Here is a 19,864-nt window from a genome sequence, read left to right as displayed (position 1 = left end):
GACAGCATGAGTAACACCTCCTCTTCTCAGCCTACTCAACTGAAAACAAGTATGAAGATCTTTATGATCATCCACTTCCACTGAATGAACAGTACTTTCTCAACACTTTTTTCTCTAGCTTATGGTAAGAATACAGTAATACACAACATAATGTGTTTTGAGTTTGTTATTGGTAAGGCTTCTGGTCAACAGTAGGCTGTTAGCAGTTAAGTTTTGGGGGAATCATTAAGTCATATGCAAAATTTTCAACTGTGCAGGGGGTCAGTCCCCCTAGTCCCTTATTGTTCAAAAGTCAACTGCACGTCTTTTAAAATTTTTTTAAGAGACAGGGTTTGCTCTGTCACCTGGACTGGAGTGCTGTGGTGTGACCATGGCTCACTGCAGCTCCAACCTCCTGGACTCAAGCGATCCTCCTGCTTCAGCGTCCCAAGTAGCTAGGGGTTAAATCTTGACTTTACCACATAAACCTCTTCACAAGCATTATCTCACTTAATTCTCAGAGAAACCCAGTTTCGGATAAGCAAACAGGTTCTGAGAGTTTAAGTAATTTATCCTAGTACTTTGCTACCATGCACATGGACCCTCATCTAACACCACCTGAGCTTGTAAAAAATGAGGAAATCTTGGGCTCCAACGCAGACCTGCATTTTTTTTTTTGCTCTGGTGGCACTAATAGAGCATCAGATTTGCATTTTATCAAGCAAGGTCTCTAGATAATTCCTATGCACACTAGCTAGGGTTTGAGACATTTTGGCCCTACTCCATGTTATCCTAAAGGGTACAGCTGGGATAAAGGATGAGCCTGAGCCAAGTCTGAAAATGGCCACAGAGAAGCAACAGATGGATCAGAGAACCCTTCATGGGCAGCAAATAAATCTTTTCTAAAAGAGCCCTGGAACAGAGCGCCAAAGTTGGAGGAGAGAGGACAGCTCACTCAAGGGCCTTGTAATCGTGCTGAGGAGCCAGAAGGCAATGGACAGATACAGCAGTTTAAACTGGAAGATAGAAATTTACATTTTTGAAGGGAAATGGAGAATCAGTAGGTTTTCAGCAGAGTTTTGTGGTGCAGCCACAGAAATTCTTCAAATTTACTAATAAAAACTAGGCATATAAAATTCACCCGAGTTTCCGATTTCAAACTAAGTTCACAAGGCTCTTCATTAGAAGTGTTTCAATAGTACCAAGCAGAACAAGAACCTACCTTTTGGTTAGTTTTTTAAATAGTTAAACCTTCAGCCCTTATGAGAAGTGGTTGCTGTATGATTTAACTATGCTTTCTCTGGGCCTGCAGAAGACTATTCAAATAACTGGAAGTTTATTATTTAGGTTTCTCAAAAACCTATCTTGTTTTGCATGTAAACCTTTTGACTATGCAGCTGGGTAGGTGGTTAGGCCTTTTTCATCAAAAGTCGGTCATAAACTAAGTCTGTTTTGTCCTAAATTAGGAATGTATCTGCGGTACCAGTGGGTGATGCGAAAATGACAGTGTTCTCCTGGGAACAAGATAACCAGCTTTATTATGTAATTTTGTCTAGGGATGGCTGCATGTATTTTATCAACATTTACTTCAAGCAAATTAAATTTGAAGCCTAGTAACATCTCTGAAAGTTTATGTCATTTCATTTTCTACAAACCAGTTGGGAGAGGTAAAATTGACCATTATCTGTGATTCACAAATGAGAAAACCAAAGAGGGGCTGTTGACTTGAAAAGCAGAGGTGGAACTCAAAAGCCATAGTCATTCTAGTTTCCATCCACCAACAGCTTTTACTGAATTGGGCTTTAGTATGATGTCTATGACACACACAAACTGGCAATACGTAACAGTACTGTAAAACTCATGACTGTCATGACTATAAGGTGGTCTACCAGGCTTCTGTTTGCATATTAAACACTACCACTCAGAAATAAAGGTTTCTCTTTGCCATTCTATTGTCCTACTTTATACCTCATTACAACTGGCACTTTTTTTTTTCTTATTTTTTCTCTATTCTCCATTCTTTAGGATCACTTTGTACAACCTTTAAAAAAGTCACTTCAGGCTGACTACTTTAAAAACAAATCAGGGTTTTAAGAATTATTTTGGTATGCCTTTTAGAATTGCAAACAGTAAAGGGAGGGATACTGTCTCCCACCCTTTTGAACTAAAAAGTTTTGCTCACCTAATTTAAAAATTTGAATAAGAAACACATCTTTATTTAAATAAAGAGAGGTAGAAAGATTATAGGTGGAAAATAAAAAGTAGTCCAAAAAGGCAAAAGAAACACATTAGAGTGGGGTCTTGAATTGGTCCACTTAATCACTGCCTTCCAAAAGATTAAATTTCAAAACAACTCTCACTTTTCAGTTATAATTATCAAAACAATAATCATCACATGGCAAACTATAGAAAGAGCCAAAGATTCTCTACCTAAGATATAAAGAGATCACAAAATTATCTTAAAATACAAAGAAAATTTTATTTGTATATCAAAGACTCTAAGAAATGATGACATAAGGTTAACAGAGTTGATGTCAAGACAAATAAGTTTGAAGTTATAGATGATAATCACTTTGTTTTACTGAACCTTCCCTTGATTACGTTAGACAGCATCCCTGGTATGCTCCCAGTTGAATCTTAAGCATGATGTGTGTCCGGGTGATATAATCGTAATTCCTTTCTGTTAATCCTCGTTATCTCTTTTTTTTTTCTTTTTCTTCTTTTTCTCTGGACTCTGAAAATAGCCAACAAGAATGCTTTGAAAGAGCTGTAATTGTATGGGTGAGTAATCACATTGAAAATATAAAAACCCCACCTATAAAAAAAGTAAGCTTGAGCAAATCATACTCCTCCCCTCAATGCAAACTTGATTTTTAGTAATAAATTCTAGATTTGGGAAATGGCCTTTTATAATATAAATACAACAAAGCCATTTCACTTTTACCTCTCCATCAATGAAAACCATTTTTTAAAATGCCTGCTCATTTCTGATATAGAAAATAGATTGAAATATAGAGAACTGGCCCCTCCAAGTGAACACCGATAATTAAAAACAAACATACAGCAATTGCTGTGCTGGTACATGGTTCTTCCTCAGAAAGTGGTTCTTCCTTAATGTGTTTCTTTTTACCCTTTTTCTTCTTCTTCTTCACAGATGTTTCTTCTTCTTCTGCCACTTTTTCTTCTTCTTCCTCTTCTTCAACTGAATAGGGTGAGTGTAAAGGCACAACAAATTAACACTGTATCAGATCTCACTCCTTCCAAAAACGTTTGATTCCTAGTTTTTTTCTGTCATTCTCATCAACTACCCAATGTTTGTTTTGTTTATTTTACAATTGGGAAGGTTCTCCAAGGCCTACCACTAACTTTAACGAATGATATAGATAGAGCTCAGAGCAATCTTCTCACGATCATGAAGTCATGTATAAAAATCAGGATTAAAACAAAGGTCATCTGATCTCCAATCATTATTGGGAAGAGAGTCAATTATATTAGAAATGGTTAAGAGCTTGCACTCTGAAGTCAGACAGCCTGAGTTTAATCTACCTGCTGCAACCCTGAAAAATTGTATTTACCTTTGGTGAAACTCCCTATCTATAAAACTTAAGAATGTCTTATCTTACTGGATTGTTACTGATTTAAAAAGATGATGCATAGAAAGCACTAAGTATAATGCTTAGCACACATTACAATAAGGACTCAACACATAGCTATCATTAGACATTCAGTGACCAGCTGGGTGCAGTGGCTCACGCCTGTAATCTCAGCACTTTGGGAGGCTGAGGCAGGAGGATCACTTGAGGTCAGGATATCAAGACCAGCCTGGCCAACATGGTGAAATCCTGTCTCTAATAAAAATACAAAAAAGTTAGCCAGGCATGGTGGCGCATGCCTGTAATCCCAGTTATTCAGGAGGCTGAAGCAGGAGAATTGCTCGAACCCAGGAGGCGGAGGCTGCAGTCAGCCAAGATCATGCCACTGCACTTCAGCCTGGGCGACAGAGGGAGACTCTGTCTCAAAAAAAAAAAAAAAAAAAGAAAAGAAAAAAGAAAAAGAAAAGAGAGAGAAATTCAGTAATTCAGCGACCAAATAATATTCATGTCAGACTCTGTACTAAACAATTCGAGCAAGGCACAAGAGGCAAAAATATTCGTTTCCCTATGAATCTTTTTTATTTTAGTGGCAGAGTGGAGAGACATAAATGATACATTACATAATAGATATTAAAGTGGTAAGAATAAAAATAAAGCAGGAAGGGGAATGTTGGAAAAGGGAAGTATATATGGCCATTTTAGGCAGAATGGTCGGCAAACACCTAGAAGAGGTGAGGGAGTGAATGAATGATACATGTATCTTGAGGGAAAATAGTCCAGGTAGAGTAGAGCAGATGCTTAAGTCGTAAGGCGTTTTGGAGGGCAGGTGGGATAAGTGGATGGATAGTAGGTTCAGGAAATAGCAAGCAGGCCAGTATGGCTGGAACAAATTTAGATTTAAAAAGCTAGTGGTGGTTCCACTGTGGCTACTACATACTTTCAAGTGGAACTGAGAGGATCTGCTGTCAGACTAGATTGAATTATGAGAAAAAAGTCAAGGTTGATGGCCAAAGCAACTGGAATTGTCACATACAGAAAATGGGAGAGGACTGGGTGTGGTGGCTCACGCCTGTAATCCCAGCACTTTGGGAGGCCGAAGTGGGTGGATCACAAGGTCAGGAGTTTGAGACCAGGCTGGCCAACATGGTGAAACCCTGTCTCTACTAAAAATAAAAAAATTAGCTGGGCGTGGTGGTGCGTGCCTGTAATCACAGCTAGTCAAGAGGCTGAGGCAGGAAAATTGCTTGAACCTGGGAGGTGGAGGTTGCAGTGAGCCAAGATCATGCCACTGCACTCCAGCGTGGGTGACAGAGCAAGATTCTGTCTTGGGGGTAAAAAAAAAAAAAAAGGGGGGGAAATTGTGGGATGAAAAATTGACAAATAAATTGGAAAAGCTTATTGGATACACAATTGAGGATACAAAGGACAGAGTTTGGTGCCTCAAATGCTACTAATGGGTTTAGGGATCTCCTTACTTTTCAACAAAAAGAAGCATAAAAGTTAAATAAATTGTTTGTTTTCTCTATCAAGTATACTATCCACATTTGTAGATCATACACTTTTGACCACTAAGCTACTTAGAAACCAAGTTAAAGCAATCATTGTGTTAATGCTTTACTCTTTTGCTAGACTTGCTAGTAGGTGTTCAATAAACCCAGGTGTAAGTAATAATGGGGCGCCTGCTTATCAACTTCACAAGACAGCCTAGTTAACTGGTGAGCACCTATTAGATATTGTAACTATGACGGCAGGCTACCAGTATGTATTCCTTCTAGTCCACTCCGTGTTAAGAGAAACAATGAAGAAAATCACTGTTCCATCAATTTTATATTCATTCTTAACTATAAAACAAAAAATTTTCAACAACCAATTTAGAAAACACGTTCCTTTTTTCTCTTAATTCTCCAAATAGTTCATGTAGGAGAAATGAAGTTTTGGAACTCTTAGTAAAATACCTAATTTGACTAAACTTCTCACATTTCCTCTGTGCAGTCTGATAAATTTAACAATATCATAAATATTCCCAGAGAACATAATGGCATTATTAAAACACCATTAGCGTTCAATGAGCAGTTTTATAATAAAGTGCGATGGCATGTACTTTTAAGACTCACAAAATCCACAGTTCTAAAGAAATGAGTATAAGTTGTGTTAAAAAAAAAATTCAAACTAACCTTTAACTTTAATCTTGGCTTTTTTGGCTTTCTTTTCAGTAATTTCATCCTCTTTATCTACCTGTTCTATTTTGCGTTTTTTAGAACAGGTTGGAAGTGTGGAGTCACCAGAAGGATCGTAAGTCTTCACTTCACTGAAAGACCCAAAAAGTTTTAGAAAATCTCTAACAAGTATCTGGAACTGAAATAATTCTCAAGAGATAAAGAAAATGCCATTAGATAATACTTACATAAGCACACAATGTTGTTTCATTTTAGTGGCTTTGGGGTAGTTTATGAAGACTAATAGTTTCCAAAAGTTAAAGGTATTAATATTTTTCAAGTAGGTCAATCACATTCAAGAGAAGTGGTGAGCTAAATGAATTCTGATTTAGTAATCAATGTAGTTACTATGGTACAGGAAAACACTCAATCAGCATGGGGGAAATGAAAGGAGAAAACGTCTTCACACCTAACTAGAAAGTGAAAACTGAACCATCCAACTTTCAGAACACTGCTCAATGGAAAAAAAAAAAAAAAAAAGCAGAACAAAAAATCTAAACCAAGCTTAGTATAGAAGTCTTCATCACAAGATCACAAGAACAAGAAAGGATACAAATACATGCACATGGAAAAGATTCCATAGAACCCAACATTTGCTTTTGTCCTAATGTAAGCAGAAAGAAAATACTGAAATGAATGCCTAAAATGTGAACTGATGCTTTAAGTGCATATGTTTAAAGTAAAAAGTACTAATTGCACAGGAACATTAAAAAAATTGGTTCAAAACAAGCTAAAAAATGTTCTGTTTTTTAAGCAGACTTGTAAGCTGCATGACTATTTAATTTTTTTAGGTTAAAGACATTTATAATTTAAGAAACAAAGAACCATGTTTGTCAACTAGAGATAATAAGTTAGACTATAAATATTGCAGAATGTATGGCTATTGTAGAAAGCTTGGAAAATTCACAAAAAAGAAAATGTGAATGCCCACAGAAACACATTTGATTTCTTTCCAGAAAACACTAAATTATACTTAAATATGTATTTATAATTGGTAATGTTCTATATATCTCCTCATCCACTTATAGTATAAGATTTTACTATTAAAATTCTTGAAGTTCGAGGCCGAGTGCTGTGGCTCACGCCTGTAATCCCAGCACTTTGGGAGGCCGAGGCGGGCGGATCACGAGGTCAGGAGATCAAGACCATCCTGGCCAACATGATGAAACCCCGATTCTACTAAAAATACAAAAATTAGCTGGATGTGGTGGTGTATGCCTGTAATCCTAGCTACTCGGGAGGCTGAGGCAGGAGCATAACTTGAACCGGGGAGTCACAGATTGCAGTGAGCCGCGATCGTGCCACTGCACTCCAGCCTGGCAACAGAGACAGACTGTCTCAAAAAAAAAAAAAAAAAAAAATCTTGAAGGATTATGACTCCTGAAAGTATAATTTATTGGGTTAATGACTAGGAACATTTTGAAGAATCTTGATACATACTGTGAAATGGCTTCCTAGAATAGCTGTGCCACATTCTACCTGCATCATCACAACCTCACCAGCATTGAGCATTGCCTCAAATAATAACCCAAATACCCCTCCACATACAAATCTTTTGTTAATCTGATAGTTAAGTTTGAATGCTTTGTCATGCCTCAACCATCTTTAGACTTGCTTTCTGTCTTTATACTTTTCACAAAATAGGTTTCTGTAGGGATTAACTCTGAATGAACTTTTTTTGAGACGGAGTTTTGCTCTTGTTGCCCAGGCTGGAGTGCAGGGGTGCGATCTCAGCTCACTGCACCCTCCACCTCCCGGGTTTCAAGCAATTCTCCTGCCTCAGCCAGGTGCCCGCCACCACACCCAGTTAATTTTTTGTATTTTTAGTAGAGATGGGGTTTCACCATGTTGGCTAAGCCTGTGTTGAGCTCCTGACCTCAGGTGATCTGCCTGCCTCAGCCTCCCAAAGTGCTGGGATTACAGGCATGAGCCACTGTGCCCGGCTGCGTGAACTTTTTGATAAACAACATAGAGGAACTTTAGATTAAAGAAATTTACTATCAATATCTGGAAATGAATAAATTAAATATGTATATGAATGAAAACTAGTAGAAGTTAATGCGGAAAACTAAATGGCACGGAAAAAAATTAGGGGTGCACAACATGGTTAACTACAGCTAACAATGTATTATATTCTTGAAAATTGCTAAGTAGATTTTAAGGTGTCCTCACCACAAAAAAAAGTACATAAGACAATGCATGTTAATGAGCTTGACTTAATCATTCCTCAATGTGCACATTTCCCAAAACAACATGCACACAATAAACATACACAATTTTTGTCAAATAAATAAATTTGAAAAAACTATGGGCACATCGAGGTGAAGTTTACAATAAAAAATTACTGTCAATAATTAACATTTAAAAAACTATTCACCCCATCCTCACTTAAATGTACTCACCTTTTGTGTTCATATTTTTCTGTTTTTGCTAATGCCTTTCCTGTTCCACTTATTTTTCTTATCTAAGAAGAAAAGGAAAAATTACAAATACAATTCTAAGTCATAATCTCTTTATAATACACTATACAGTCTAGTGAATCAGTGGGCCAGCAAACAGCGATTTCTGCTATTTTTTGTTTTGTTATTTTGAATAGCATATCCTAATGGCAAATGCAGCTGGATACATCAATTCTTGGTAAATAATAGCAATTGTTAACAGTAGGCACAAAAAGAATACTTTAGACATACTAATAAGTATCATAAAACTGTTTAGCAGATGAAGTTAATAAATTTACTCAGTTTATTAACTTTTGACAAGTAATACTTCTGGAATAGGCATGATGTAGTTCTTACCCCTCTGTCTTCCAAAGTTCTCAACCTGGCCTCTAATTTGGCTCTGTTCTCAACTCCCATTGCAGAACTTGAATCCTCACCAAAAGCATCATAACGGATAGCCAAAACGGTTTTGGCTGCCAGCATTCGAGAAATCTAATAGAAAAACATGAAGAACTATATTCCATGTTCAGATATAAAATCCTCAATAACTTGGATGTTTTAAAATCAGGAGTTATAAAACTATTATGAATCATACAATTCAAATCATCCATTGTATTTCAACCTTTGCCAGAATCTAATGGCCATATATCACCACCAACACTTCTGTGGCTGAAAAGATTTTACAGCAATTCATGTCAAATATTAGCTCAAACTAGGTTTTTTTAAAAAATATCTTTAAACTTTAGTTTCTACTAAGTGACATTAGTTCTGTGCTTTGAGGTCACTGAAAACAAGTGCATCTTTTTCCTCGTAACAATCTTAAATATGTGTGGGTTCAGGCCGGGCGCGGTGGCTCACGCCTGTAATCCCAGCACTTTGGGAGGCTGAGGCGAGTGGATCACGAGGTCAGGAGATCGAGACCATCCTGGCTAACACGGTGAAACCCCGTCTCTACTAAAAATACAAAAAATTAGCCAGATGTGGTGGCGGGTGCCTGTAGTCCCAGCACACTGGAGGCTGAGGCAGGAGAATGGCGTGAACCTGGGAGGCAGAGCTTGCAGTGAGCCGGGATGGCACCACTGCACTCCAGTCTGGGCGACAGAGTGAGACTCCATCTCAAAAACAAAAAACAAAAAACAAAAAAAGCGTGGGTTCTTTTTCAATCTAATTAACATTTTATTTTATTGAACGCTTTATTTTCCTCCACCACTCTGCTCTAAATTTTATCAATTTTCAGTTTAGTTCTGTTAAACGATACATCTTTCAAAAACATTGAAAGTACTTAATTTGTCTAAGCATCAGTTTCATCATCTGCAAGATAGAGATACCTACATCTCATAAGGCTACTAAAGATTTAGGACAGGCACGGGTGCTCACACCTGTAATCCCAGCACTCTGGGAAGCCGAGGTGGGTGGATCAGGAGGTCAGGAGTTTGAGACCAGCCTGGCCAACATGGTGAAACTCATCTCTACTTAAAATACAAAAATTAGCCAGGCAGGGTGGCACGTGCATGTAATCCCAGCTACTCAGAAGGCTGAGGCAGGGAGGCAGGAGAATCGCTTGAACCAGGGAGCTGGAGGTTGCAGTGAGCCGAGATCAAGCCACTGCACTCTAGCCTGGCGACAGAGCGGGACTCCATCTCAAAAAAAAAAAAGTTTAGTGACTTCTGTCAGTGTTTTAGCATAATGCATATGCTATTTTTTATGATTCGTAAATGTTAGATTTCTTTTTTCCTGCCAGAGATAATATTTTCAGTGTGCCAACCACAGGGAGATTCTAGGGGGAAAAAAATACTAACACAATGGAAGAAACTGGCTTTAATCCAACCAATAACAGTTTCTTCTAACCTTATCCTTCAGTGTACACAAAGTGCTTTTTATTTAAATAACTCACCATTCTCTATTTAACAAGAAAGAGACAATAGAAGATTTAATGTGTACTACAGAGTAGAAGAAAAATGGGTTGTAAAAAATGAAAAAGTCTAACCTCAAAAACAAAGCAAAACCCTATAACACACCTTTCCTTTGTGTTTGGGACTTGTCTGGCCCACGAGTGAAGCATGATAAATGAGACCATACTTAGGGGTATCCCGTCTAGATTTGAGGGCTCTGAAAAGTGCCTTTTCAGCTCCAAGAATCTGAACGGTAGAAGCTGCATGCTTGGCCAAATTTAAAAGAGAACCTACAAAAGAAAAAAGTTACAAAGAATGCACCTCCAAATATATGAATGTTCCACGTACTAAAACAAAAGACCTATAGAATTATTATAGCCACCATAATAAATAAAAATCACATATAATATAGAATTCTATAATCCAGAATTCCCTAAAAATCTTGATGTTTCATTTGTAATTCCTTCATTAGCACAAGCAGGTTTGCAATGAATGCCTAGGACAAACTGAAGGCTAAGCTTACTAAGTTCAATGTTTCTATTCACCTGAGAGATGGTAGTACTATTCTAAATTCCATTAGTATACTACAGGAGTGACATAAATGTCACACACACGAACACTAATCTGGTCCCTGCTTTCTGAGATTGTATCAAATATTCTATTGCTTTAGATATGAAAAAGCCTACAAATAAACACATTTATTAGGAAGAGATATTCCTAGAAGTATCTATTAATAGTCCCCTAGCTGTGCTTTCACTTTGTGTGGTTTCAATTACCTGTGGTTAACTGCAGTCTGAAAATATTAAAAAGGAAATTCCAGAAACAAATAGTTCCTAAGTTTTAAATCTCTTGCTATCCCACTCAGCTCCCCCCAGGACATGAATCATCCCTATCTACCCATTAGTCACTTTCGTAGCCCTCTCCGTTGTGCAGTACTGCAGTGCTTATATTCAAGTAACCAATGCACAAAAATAGTTATGCTCGCATTTTTTTTTTTTTTTTGAGATAAGAGTTTCGCTCTGTTGTGCAGGCTGGAGTGCAGTGGCGCGATCTTGGCTCACTGCATCCTCCGCCTCCCGGGTTTAAGCAATTCTCTGCCTCAGCCTCCAAGTAGCTGGGATTACAGGCACCCACCACTACACCCAGCTAATTTTTTTTGTATTTTTAGTAGAGATGGGGTTTCACCATCTTGGCCAGGCTGATCTTGAACTCCTGACCTCGTGATCCACCCTCCTCAGCTTCCCAAAGTGCTGGGATTACAGGCGTAAGCCACCACACCCGGCCCCGCTGGCATAGTGTTATAACTGTCATATTATGACTGTTGTTGATATCCTACTGTACCTAATTTATAAGTTAAGCTTTATTATAGATATGTATGTATGTTTAGGAAAAAACAGCATATACAGTATAGGATTCAGTACTATTCTCTGTTTCAAACATTCTTGGAGGGGGGAGCTTAGAATACATCTCCATAAATAGCTGGGGACTATTGTTATCAACATGCTGCTTAGTTGGATATGCTGTATAGAATATTTCCTGTCAGAAAACAGACTCTATTAATGCTATGAACTTAAGCACTAGACATAGTTTTAAAAGTGTAACAAATACATAGTTCTTTTTTTGAGATGGAGTTTCACTCTTGTCACCCAGGCTGGAGTGCAATGTCACAATCTTGGCTCACTGCAACCTCCACCTCCCGGGTTCAAGCAATTCTCCTGCCTCAGCCTCCTGAGTAGCTGGGATCACAGGCTCATGCCACCAAGGCTGGGTAATTTTTGTGTTATTAATAGAGATGGGGTTTTATTTACCATGTTTGCCAGGCTGGTCTCGAACTCCTGAACTCAGGTGATCCACCCACCTCAGCTTCTCAAAGTGTTGGGATTACAGGCGTGAGCCACCACGCCTGGCCAACAAATACATACTTCTATTAACCCCTGCCATTGCTTACTGCTACAAGTTTAGCTATACCTATGAAAATGGGTAGAGACAATGAAATCATCTGATCTTATAGCTGAGGGCATTTGAATGAAACCTTTGATTAATGATGCAGCTAAAGGAGTTACGCCAGGCCAGGCGCAGTGGCTCACGCCTGTAATCCCAACACTTTGGGAGGCTGAGGTGCGCAGATCACCTGAGGTCAGGAGTTTGAGACTAGCCTGGCCAACATGGCAAAAACCCTGTCTCAACTAAAAATATAAAAATTAGCCAGGCATGGTGGCAGCACATGCCTGTAATCCCAGCAACTTGGGAGGCTGAGGCAGGAGAATTGCTTGAACCTGGGAGGCGGAGGTTGCAGTGAGCCACTGCACTCCAGCCAGTGCAACAGAGTGAAACTCAGACTCAAACAAAAAAAAAGGAGGTATGCCATTTTAAACACTCTGATGCAGATTATATATATTATCTTTTTTGATGAATTATAACAATGTCTCCAAGTAACATAAAAATGATGAATCAATACTTCATTATATTTGTAGGTATTCAATTACATAGCATTTTAATTATAGCGTATCATCCTTATAATACTGCCATACACATATACAAAGTTTTATTATAAATCAGTTGTTGAAAATATTTTTGAAAGTCAAATATATTACATCCGCACACTCAATAGTGAAACTAAGGTAATCAATCGAGGGCACAAATCCTCTACAGTGATTTTTTTTTCTTTCTCTACAGTGATTTCTTAAAACTGTATTCAAATCTAGGTCTAGTGAGTTTTTATTATGAAAATGTTAACTGTTTTATCCTCCTGCATTCATCTGATTGTTCTAATCAACCCTAACAAACTTCTAACAATGGACCACAAGTGTCTCAGAAGAGGTAGTGACTAAAGATGCCTTCATTATCCAAAAGGAAATCAGGCAAACAAATAGAAATCATCATTGAACACTTGGCCCTTAGTGATCTCCCACATATCATCTACTTTTGTGTCATCAGCTAAAATTTCTGTAACAGCTGTAGTTTAAAGATGTAAACAAAATCCTAACCAGAAAATACTTCAAACACTCATATTTACAAATTACATTAAAACCATCACCTGCATGAGCAATAAGCCGTGCTCCAACTAATTCCCCAACCATGACTGTAACATTGGGTGCAATGGCCATCATTCGATTTTGTAGATATTCATAGAGCTGGGTTCGATATTCAGAGATTTCAATCACCTAGTATAAGGAATAAAGTTAAGTCATAAATATCATATGAGTAAAAACAGTAAAAATTCCTGTCTAAAACACTGGAGCCCTCAATTATGAAAGAGCAGCTACACAACCCTGGGTACTGGGTACATCACCTATGCCTAACATCAGTTTTCTTTTTTTTTTTTTCCCAGGCTGGAGTGCAGTGGCGCAATCTCAGCTCACAGCAATCTCCGCCTCCCAGGCTCAAGTGATTCTCCTGCCTCAGCCTCTGGAGTAGCTGGGACTACAGGTGCCCACCACCACGCCCAGCTAATTTTTTGTATTTTTAGTAGAGACAGGGTTTCACCATGTTGGCCAGTATGGTCTCTATCTCTTGACCTCATGATCCTAACATCAGTTTTCTATAAAATGGCTGTAATGAGGACTTCGTTATGTAATGTATGTAAACTACTTGGTCCACTGCCTGAAAATCTTAGTCAGCGTAACTGTATTTTTAAAAGATTCTAAGCAGCACAGGCACAGTGACTCACACCTGTAATTCCAGCACTTTGGGAGGTTGAGGTGGGTGGATCATGAGGTCAGGAGTTCAAGACCATCCTGGCCAACATGGTGAAACCCCGTCTCTACGAAAAATACAAAAATTAGCTGGGCATGGTGGCACGTGCTTGTAATCCCAGCTACTCGGGAGGCTGAGGCAGGAGAACCGCTTGAACTGGGACCTGGGAGGCAGAGGTAGCAGTGAGCCTGAGAACGTGCCACTGCACTCCAGCCTGGGCTACAGGGTAAGACTCTGTCTCCAAAAAAAAAAAAAAAAAAAATTCTGAACAATAAACATTTGTATCATGCTCTTTTTAATTCCTATATGGCTACCTTCAAATCTGAAAGAAAAAAAAAATCACAAGATATAGACATAAAACTCAGAATTAAAAGGCTCAATCTATAATTGTCTGCCATCTCTTTTTTTTCTTTTTTTTTTTTTTTGAGATGGAGTTTTGCTCTTGTTGCCCAGGCTGGATGCAATGGTGCCATCTCGGCTCACTGCAACCCCCCGTCCCTGGTTCAAGCGATTCTCCTGTCTCAGCCTCCCGAGTAGCTGGGATTACAGGTGTACGCCACCACGCACAGCTAATTTTTGCATTTTTAGTAGAGATGGGGTTTCATCATATTGGTCAGGCTGGTCTCGAACTCCTGACCTCAGGTGAATCCCGGACTCGGCCTTCCAAAGTGCGGGGATTACAGGCATGAGCCAACGCGCCTGGCCTTCTCTGCCATCTTAATTGATTTTTGGTTAATTCATTATTCAGACGATGATTGTAAATTACTTCCTTTTAATATGTATTTCCCCCTTTTAAGTATACAAATCATGATGGCATCAGATGAGGTAGTGACTGAACACCCTCATATTTATGTTATCAGGTGAACAACAAGTGTAAAAATCATCATTGCCATCAGAAAAATTAGTACTATAGAGCTGGTAACACCACAACTAGATTCTCCAGGAGTAAAATTTACCTGGGTGCAAAGATGCAGAATATTGCAAATATCTTCTTCTGAAACCTCTGTTCCCATTGATATCTCTGCAGCTGCTTTCACTTCTGCTTCAACTTCTTCTGGCAGCAACTCAGAAAGTTTGGCAGAGGCATAGTTCTTCCTATCGCCTATGGAATGTTTGCAGAGGATGAGGGAGAATCACTCTTCAACAAATTATATAAAATCCAGCAAATAGTCAAAAGAAAAAGTAGAAAGCCAATGAAAAGGATGCCTAAACAAAACAAAAAAAAATGAAGAAGTTTGACCTAGTATAACAGTTTTCCTCATTTAAGGGTTTAAGTTTAGACATTAAATGTCTCCCCACCACCTTCCTCCAAAAAATAATCAGAGTAAAAAGAGGACAAAATATGCCACAACACTTATTACAGAATATAAGTGGCAAAAATTTAAAAAAGACAGGACTAATAATAATGTCACAGACAATTTTATACTGAAGCTGGGGCCAGTAATTCATAAGGCAAGTAAACCATCAATCAATCAAGTTCCTCTGTACGTTAACAACAATCAACAATCAAGTTCCTCTGTATATTAACAGTACAGACGGCAATACTGCTATTTAGCATTTGGTACTAATATCATGTTATAGGCCATCAAAATCTAAGTTAAAATTCATTTTGTTTCTTAAATTTAAGACACTAAATTGCTACACTTCCCAAATACACAGAAATTGCAAAAACCCTGGGAATCTTGCTTAACAAAATGCTATACGTCATGTTTTAGGATGCAATCAAATTCATTTACTTTCAATGCTTTAAAGGATGAACAAATTACTCACCAACTTTCTGTAAACACTTGCAGTATGTCAAATTATCTGAAATAATTTTTCCTAATTCAGGGAAATGCCAGCCATACCATTCTCTACATCGCATAATGTAGTTGTTTAGTTCTTTATCCAAGTCATCTAACAAGGCTGTAGTAGATTAAAAACAAACAAACAAAAAACCCAGGAATTTAAAGGGATTTATTGTGGTAAAATATACACAACATAAAATTTAACACTTCAGGCTGGGCACGGTGGCTCATGTCTGTAATCCCAGCAGACAGGCAGATCATGAGATCAGAAGTTCAAGACCAGCCTGGCCAACATGGTGAAACCCCATCTCTATTAAAAATACAAAAATTAGCCAGGCATGGTGGTGCACACCTGCAGTCCCAGCTACTCCGGAGGGCTGAGGCAGAAGAATCACTTGAACACAGGAGGTGGAGGTTGTAGTGAGCCGAGATCGTGCTACTGCATTCCAGCCTGGGTGACAGAGCAAGACTCCGTCGCAAAAAATTTAAAAAAAAAGAATAAAAAATAACACTTCAACCATTTTCAAGTGTACTATTCAGCAGCATTAAGTATTCTTATGATGTTATGCAACCATTACCACGATCTATTGCCAGAGCAATTTTATCATCAGAAACTGAAAAATTCTGTACCCATTAAACAGTAACTCATTCCCACCTTCCCCCCAACCTCTAGTTATCTTTATACTTCTGTCTCTGAGTTCACCTATTTTAGGTACTTCATATAAGCAGAATCATGCAGTATTTTGTGACTACTTCACTTAGCATATTTTCAAGGTTTATCATGTTGAAATATGTATCAGAATTTCATTTCTTTTTAAGGCTGACTAACATTCCACTGTGTGAAGTGGCTGGGTGTAAGTTACCCAAAATGCTTGGGACCAGAAGTATTTCAGAGTATTTGCAAACACGTATGAGGTTGAGGATGGAACTCGAAGTCTAAATAGGAAATGCATCTACATTTCACATATACCTTATATACAAAACCTTGAAGGTAATTTTACACAATATTTTAAATAATTTTGTGCATAAAACAAAGTTTTGACGTGTGGTCAGGCGTGGAGTTTTCCACTTGTGGATTTGTGTGGTACCACAAAAAGTTTTAGATTTCAGAGCATTTTGAATTTCAGATTAGGGACATTCAAGCTGCATCCACAATGCAGTTTATCCATTCATCTGTTAAAAGGTATCTGGGTTGTTTCCACTGTTTGGTTTTGTAAATAACACTGTTATGTACATAGGTGTACAAGCAACTCAGTTCTGTTTTTAATTCTTTTGGGTATAAATCTAGGAAAGGAATTGCTGGTTGAGTGCTTTTTTTTTCTTTTTTTGGAGACAGAGTCTGACTCCATCACCCAGGATGGAGTGCAGTGGCGCAATCTCAGCTCACTGCAACCTCTGCTTCCTGGGTTCAAGTGATTCTCCTGCCTCAGCCTCCTAAGTGGCTGGGACTATAGGCACACGCCACCTCGACTGGCTACTTTTTTGTATTTTTAGTAAAGACAGGGTTTCGCCATGTTAGCCAGGCTGCTCTCGAACTGCTGAGCTCAGGCAATTCACCCGCCTTGGCCTCCCAATGTGCTAGGATTACAGGTGTGAGCCACTGCGCCCAGCCGAATACTTTGTTTTTTTTTTTGAGATGGAGTGTTGCTCATGTTGTCCAGGCTAGAGTGAAATGGTGCGATCTCGGCCCACTGCAACCTCCGCCTCTCAGGTTCAAGTGATTCTCCTGCCTCAGCCTCCTGAATAGCTGAGATTACAGGCGCCTACCATCATGCTCAGATAATTTTTGTATTTTTTACTAAAGATCGGGTTTCACCATGTTGGCCTGGTCTCGAACTCCTGACCTCAGGTGATCCACCAGCCTCGGCCTCCCAAAGTGTTGGGATTACAGGCGTGAGCCACGGCTGAATGCATTTCTAAAATAGAAAAACGATTAAGATTTTGATATATATATTTTTTTTAGTGAGATGGAGATTTGCTCTTGTTGCCCAGGCTGGAGTGCAATGGCACGATCAACTCACTACAACCTCTGCCTCCAGGGTTCAAGTGATTCTCCTGCCTCAGCCTCCCGAGTAGCTGAGATTACAGGCATGCACCACCATGCCTGGTTAATTTTGTATTTTTAGTAGAGACGGGATTTCTCCATGTTGGTCAGGCTGGTCTCGAATTCCCGACCTCAGGTGATCCTCCCACCTCAGCCTCTCAAAGTGCTGGGATTACAGGCATGAGCCACTGTGCCCGGCAGCTTTTGAGCTTTCTAAAAACCATTTAATGACATAGCAGAATACACAACTACAAAGATTGCACTTATGTTTTTAACATTTTCATGGAAAAATACAAATGAATTAATTAATGTAATGTTAATTCTGTGATTCATATAATCTCCAAATAGTCAACCTCTGCCTCCTGGGTTCAAGCAATTATCCTGCCTCAGCCTCCTGAGTAGCTGGGATTATAGGTACACGCCACCATGCACATTTAATTTTTTTGTATTTTTAGTAAAGACAGAGTTTTGTCATGTTGGCCAAGCTGGTCTTGAACTCCTGACCTCAGGTGATCCGCCTGCCTCAGCCTCCCAAGCGCTGGGATTAAAGGCTTGAGCCACCACACCTGGCCTCCTTTCTCTTTCTCAACAGACAGAATCATAAAAGATAGTTTCAACAGTATGAAAACGCATGAAGGACAGAGCAACAAATTGGACTTTGCATGTACTATACTTACAAATTGCCTGAACAATCATTGTGTCTACTTTATCAGCGCTAAACTTCAATCTATATCGAGACAGGCTGGGAAGAAAGGGGAAAATAAATTAGTAAGATAGCATCTAGGAAAAGCATTTAAATTAACATCTTAAAGTTTTTTTTTGTTTTTGTTTTTAGTCAAATCGGCCTGTAGTCAGAGCTGTAATTGGTTTTTCTAAGAAGAAAAATCAGCTAAGTAGAAATGCACCATACGAGACCAGAAAATACACATTGAAAAAAAAAAAACTATGTATGCTGCTACGACCTTTATTTCTGTAACATGAATAAGTTTATGTATGAATGACAAATAGGATAAGCTGTGTAATACAAAAGTCATATTGGACTGGGCGTGGTGGCTCACGCTTGTAATCCCAGCACTTTGGGAGGCCGAGGTGGGCAGATCACCTGTTAGGAGTTCGAGACCAACCTGGCCAACATGGCGAAACCCTGTCTCTACTAAAAATATAAAAATTAGCCAGGCATGGTGGGGCACGCCTGAATCTCAGCTACTCTGGAGGCTGAGGCACGAGAATCGCTTGAACCAGGGAGGCAGAGGTTGCAGTGAGCCGAGATCACGTGCCACTGTACTCTAGCCTGGGCAACAGAGCAAGACTCCGCCTCAAAAAAAAAAAAAAAAAAGCCATATTGGTTCATGCAATTTTTTATAGCACATATTAAGCTTTTTATACTACCAGTTAAGAACTTCGCAGGACTCTTAACATCTGAAAACAGAAAGCTGTGGAGTAACAATACTGTCTGTATATAAATGTTTTTTCATCTCAGCACAATTAATATTTTGGGCCTAATTCCTTGTTGTACGGGCTGCCCTGTGCATTACAGGACCTTTAGCAGTATCCCTAACTTTTATCCACCAGATATTCATGGCAGACCCCAACCCACCTCCAATTGTGACAACCAAAAATGTCTGTGGACATCAACAAATGCCTACTGGGGGGACATCTGATTGCCCTTGATAGGGAACCACTGCTATACACAATGCAGATTTACCCAGGTTTGGATTTTTGACTCAGTTTCACTATTTGTTCTCTCTTAGAAATGCTTATTACAAAGCTCTCCCTAACCTTTGTGCATTTTTGCTCTTAACTCTAGCTTAGCAGCTTCAACCCTTTCAATCTATGCCCACCTTTTAATTTTCAAATAGACCTTTTTAAATTGTAGTGTTTCTTTTTTGTTTTGTTTTGTTTTGAGACGGAGTCTTGCTCTGTCACCCAGGCTGGAGTGCAGTGGAGCAATCTCCACTCACTGCAAGCTCCACCTCCCGGGTTCACGCCATTCTCCTGCCTCAGCCTCCCGAGTAGCTGGGAGTACAGGCGCCCGTCACCATGCCCGGCTAATTTTTTGTATTTTTAGTAGAGACGGGGTTTCACTGTGTTAACCAGAATGGTCTCGATCTCCTGACCTCATGATTCGCCTGCCTCGGCCTCCCAAGGTGCTGGGATTACAGGCGTGAGCCACCGCACCCAGCCTATAGTGTTTCTTTTCCCTTTTTTTTTTTTTTTTT

General features: G+C 39.0%; 1 protein-coding gene and 2 non-coding genes across 6 annotated transcripts in view; all 3 read right to left on the bottom strand.

Annotated features, from left to right (window-relative positions):
• Positions 1–2,433: 2,433 nt before the first annotated feature.
• NOP58 (NOP58 ribonucleoprotein) overlaps positions 2,434–19,864 on the bottom strand; it is a 38,407-nt gene continuing 20,976 nt past the window's right edge. For 2 of the 4 annotated variants that reach the window (XM_031008704.3, XM_063695099.1), the window contains exons 6-15: positions 18,323–18,387; positions 15,585–15,719; positions 14,771–14,916; positions 13,156–13,282; positions 10,245–10,408; positions 8,584–8,718; positions 8,191–8,252; positions 5,747–5,880; positions 3,042–3,181; positions 2,434–2,713 (exon numbers count right to left, since the gene is read on the bottom strand). In XM_031008704.3, coding sequence (XP_030864564.1) covers positions 2,663–2,713; positions 3,042–3,181; positions 5,747–5,880; positions 8,191–8,252; positions 8,584–8,718; positions 10,245–10,408; positions 13,156–13,282; positions 14,771–14,916; positions 15,585–15,719; positions 18,323–18,387 — 1,159 coding nt within the window. In that variant the 3' untranslated portion in view covers positions 2,434–2,662. Of the gene's footprint in view, positions 2,714–3,041; positions 3,182–5,746; positions 5,881–5,976; positions 6,029–6,250; positions 6,393–8,190; positions 8,253–8,583; positions 8,719–10,244; positions 10,409–13,155; positions 13,283–14,770; positions 14,917–15,584; positions 15,720–18,322; positions 18,388–19,864 lie in introns of those variants that run through there. The other 2 variants (XM_055379414.2, XM_063695100.1) reach the window with 2 other exon arrangements.
• Positions 12,925–13,008, bottom strand: LOC115933880 (small nucleolar RNA SNORD11). Its single transcript, XR_004069724.1, has one exon. It is a non-coding gene; the product is annotated as a small nucleolar RNA SNORD11 (small nucleolar RNA).
• LOC115933881 (small nucleolar RNA SNORD11B) lies at positions 14,623–14,709 on the bottom strand. Its single transcript, XR_004069725.1, has one exon. It is a non-coding gene; the product is annotated as a small nucleolar RNA SNORD11B (small nucleolar RNA).

Source organism: Gorilla gorilla, chromosome 11, assembly GCF_029281585.2.
Source record: "Gorilla gorilla gorilla isolate KB3781 chromosome 11, NHGRI_mGorGor1-v2.1_pri, whole genome shotgun sequence".
In the NCBI taxonomy this organism is placed as follows: domain Eukaryota; kingdom Metazoa; phylum Chordata; class Mammalia; order Primates; family Hominidae; genus Gorilla; species Gorilla gorilla.
Note: the sequence above shows the minus strand (reverse complement) of the source record. Positions and strands in the feature narration are given on the sequence as shown.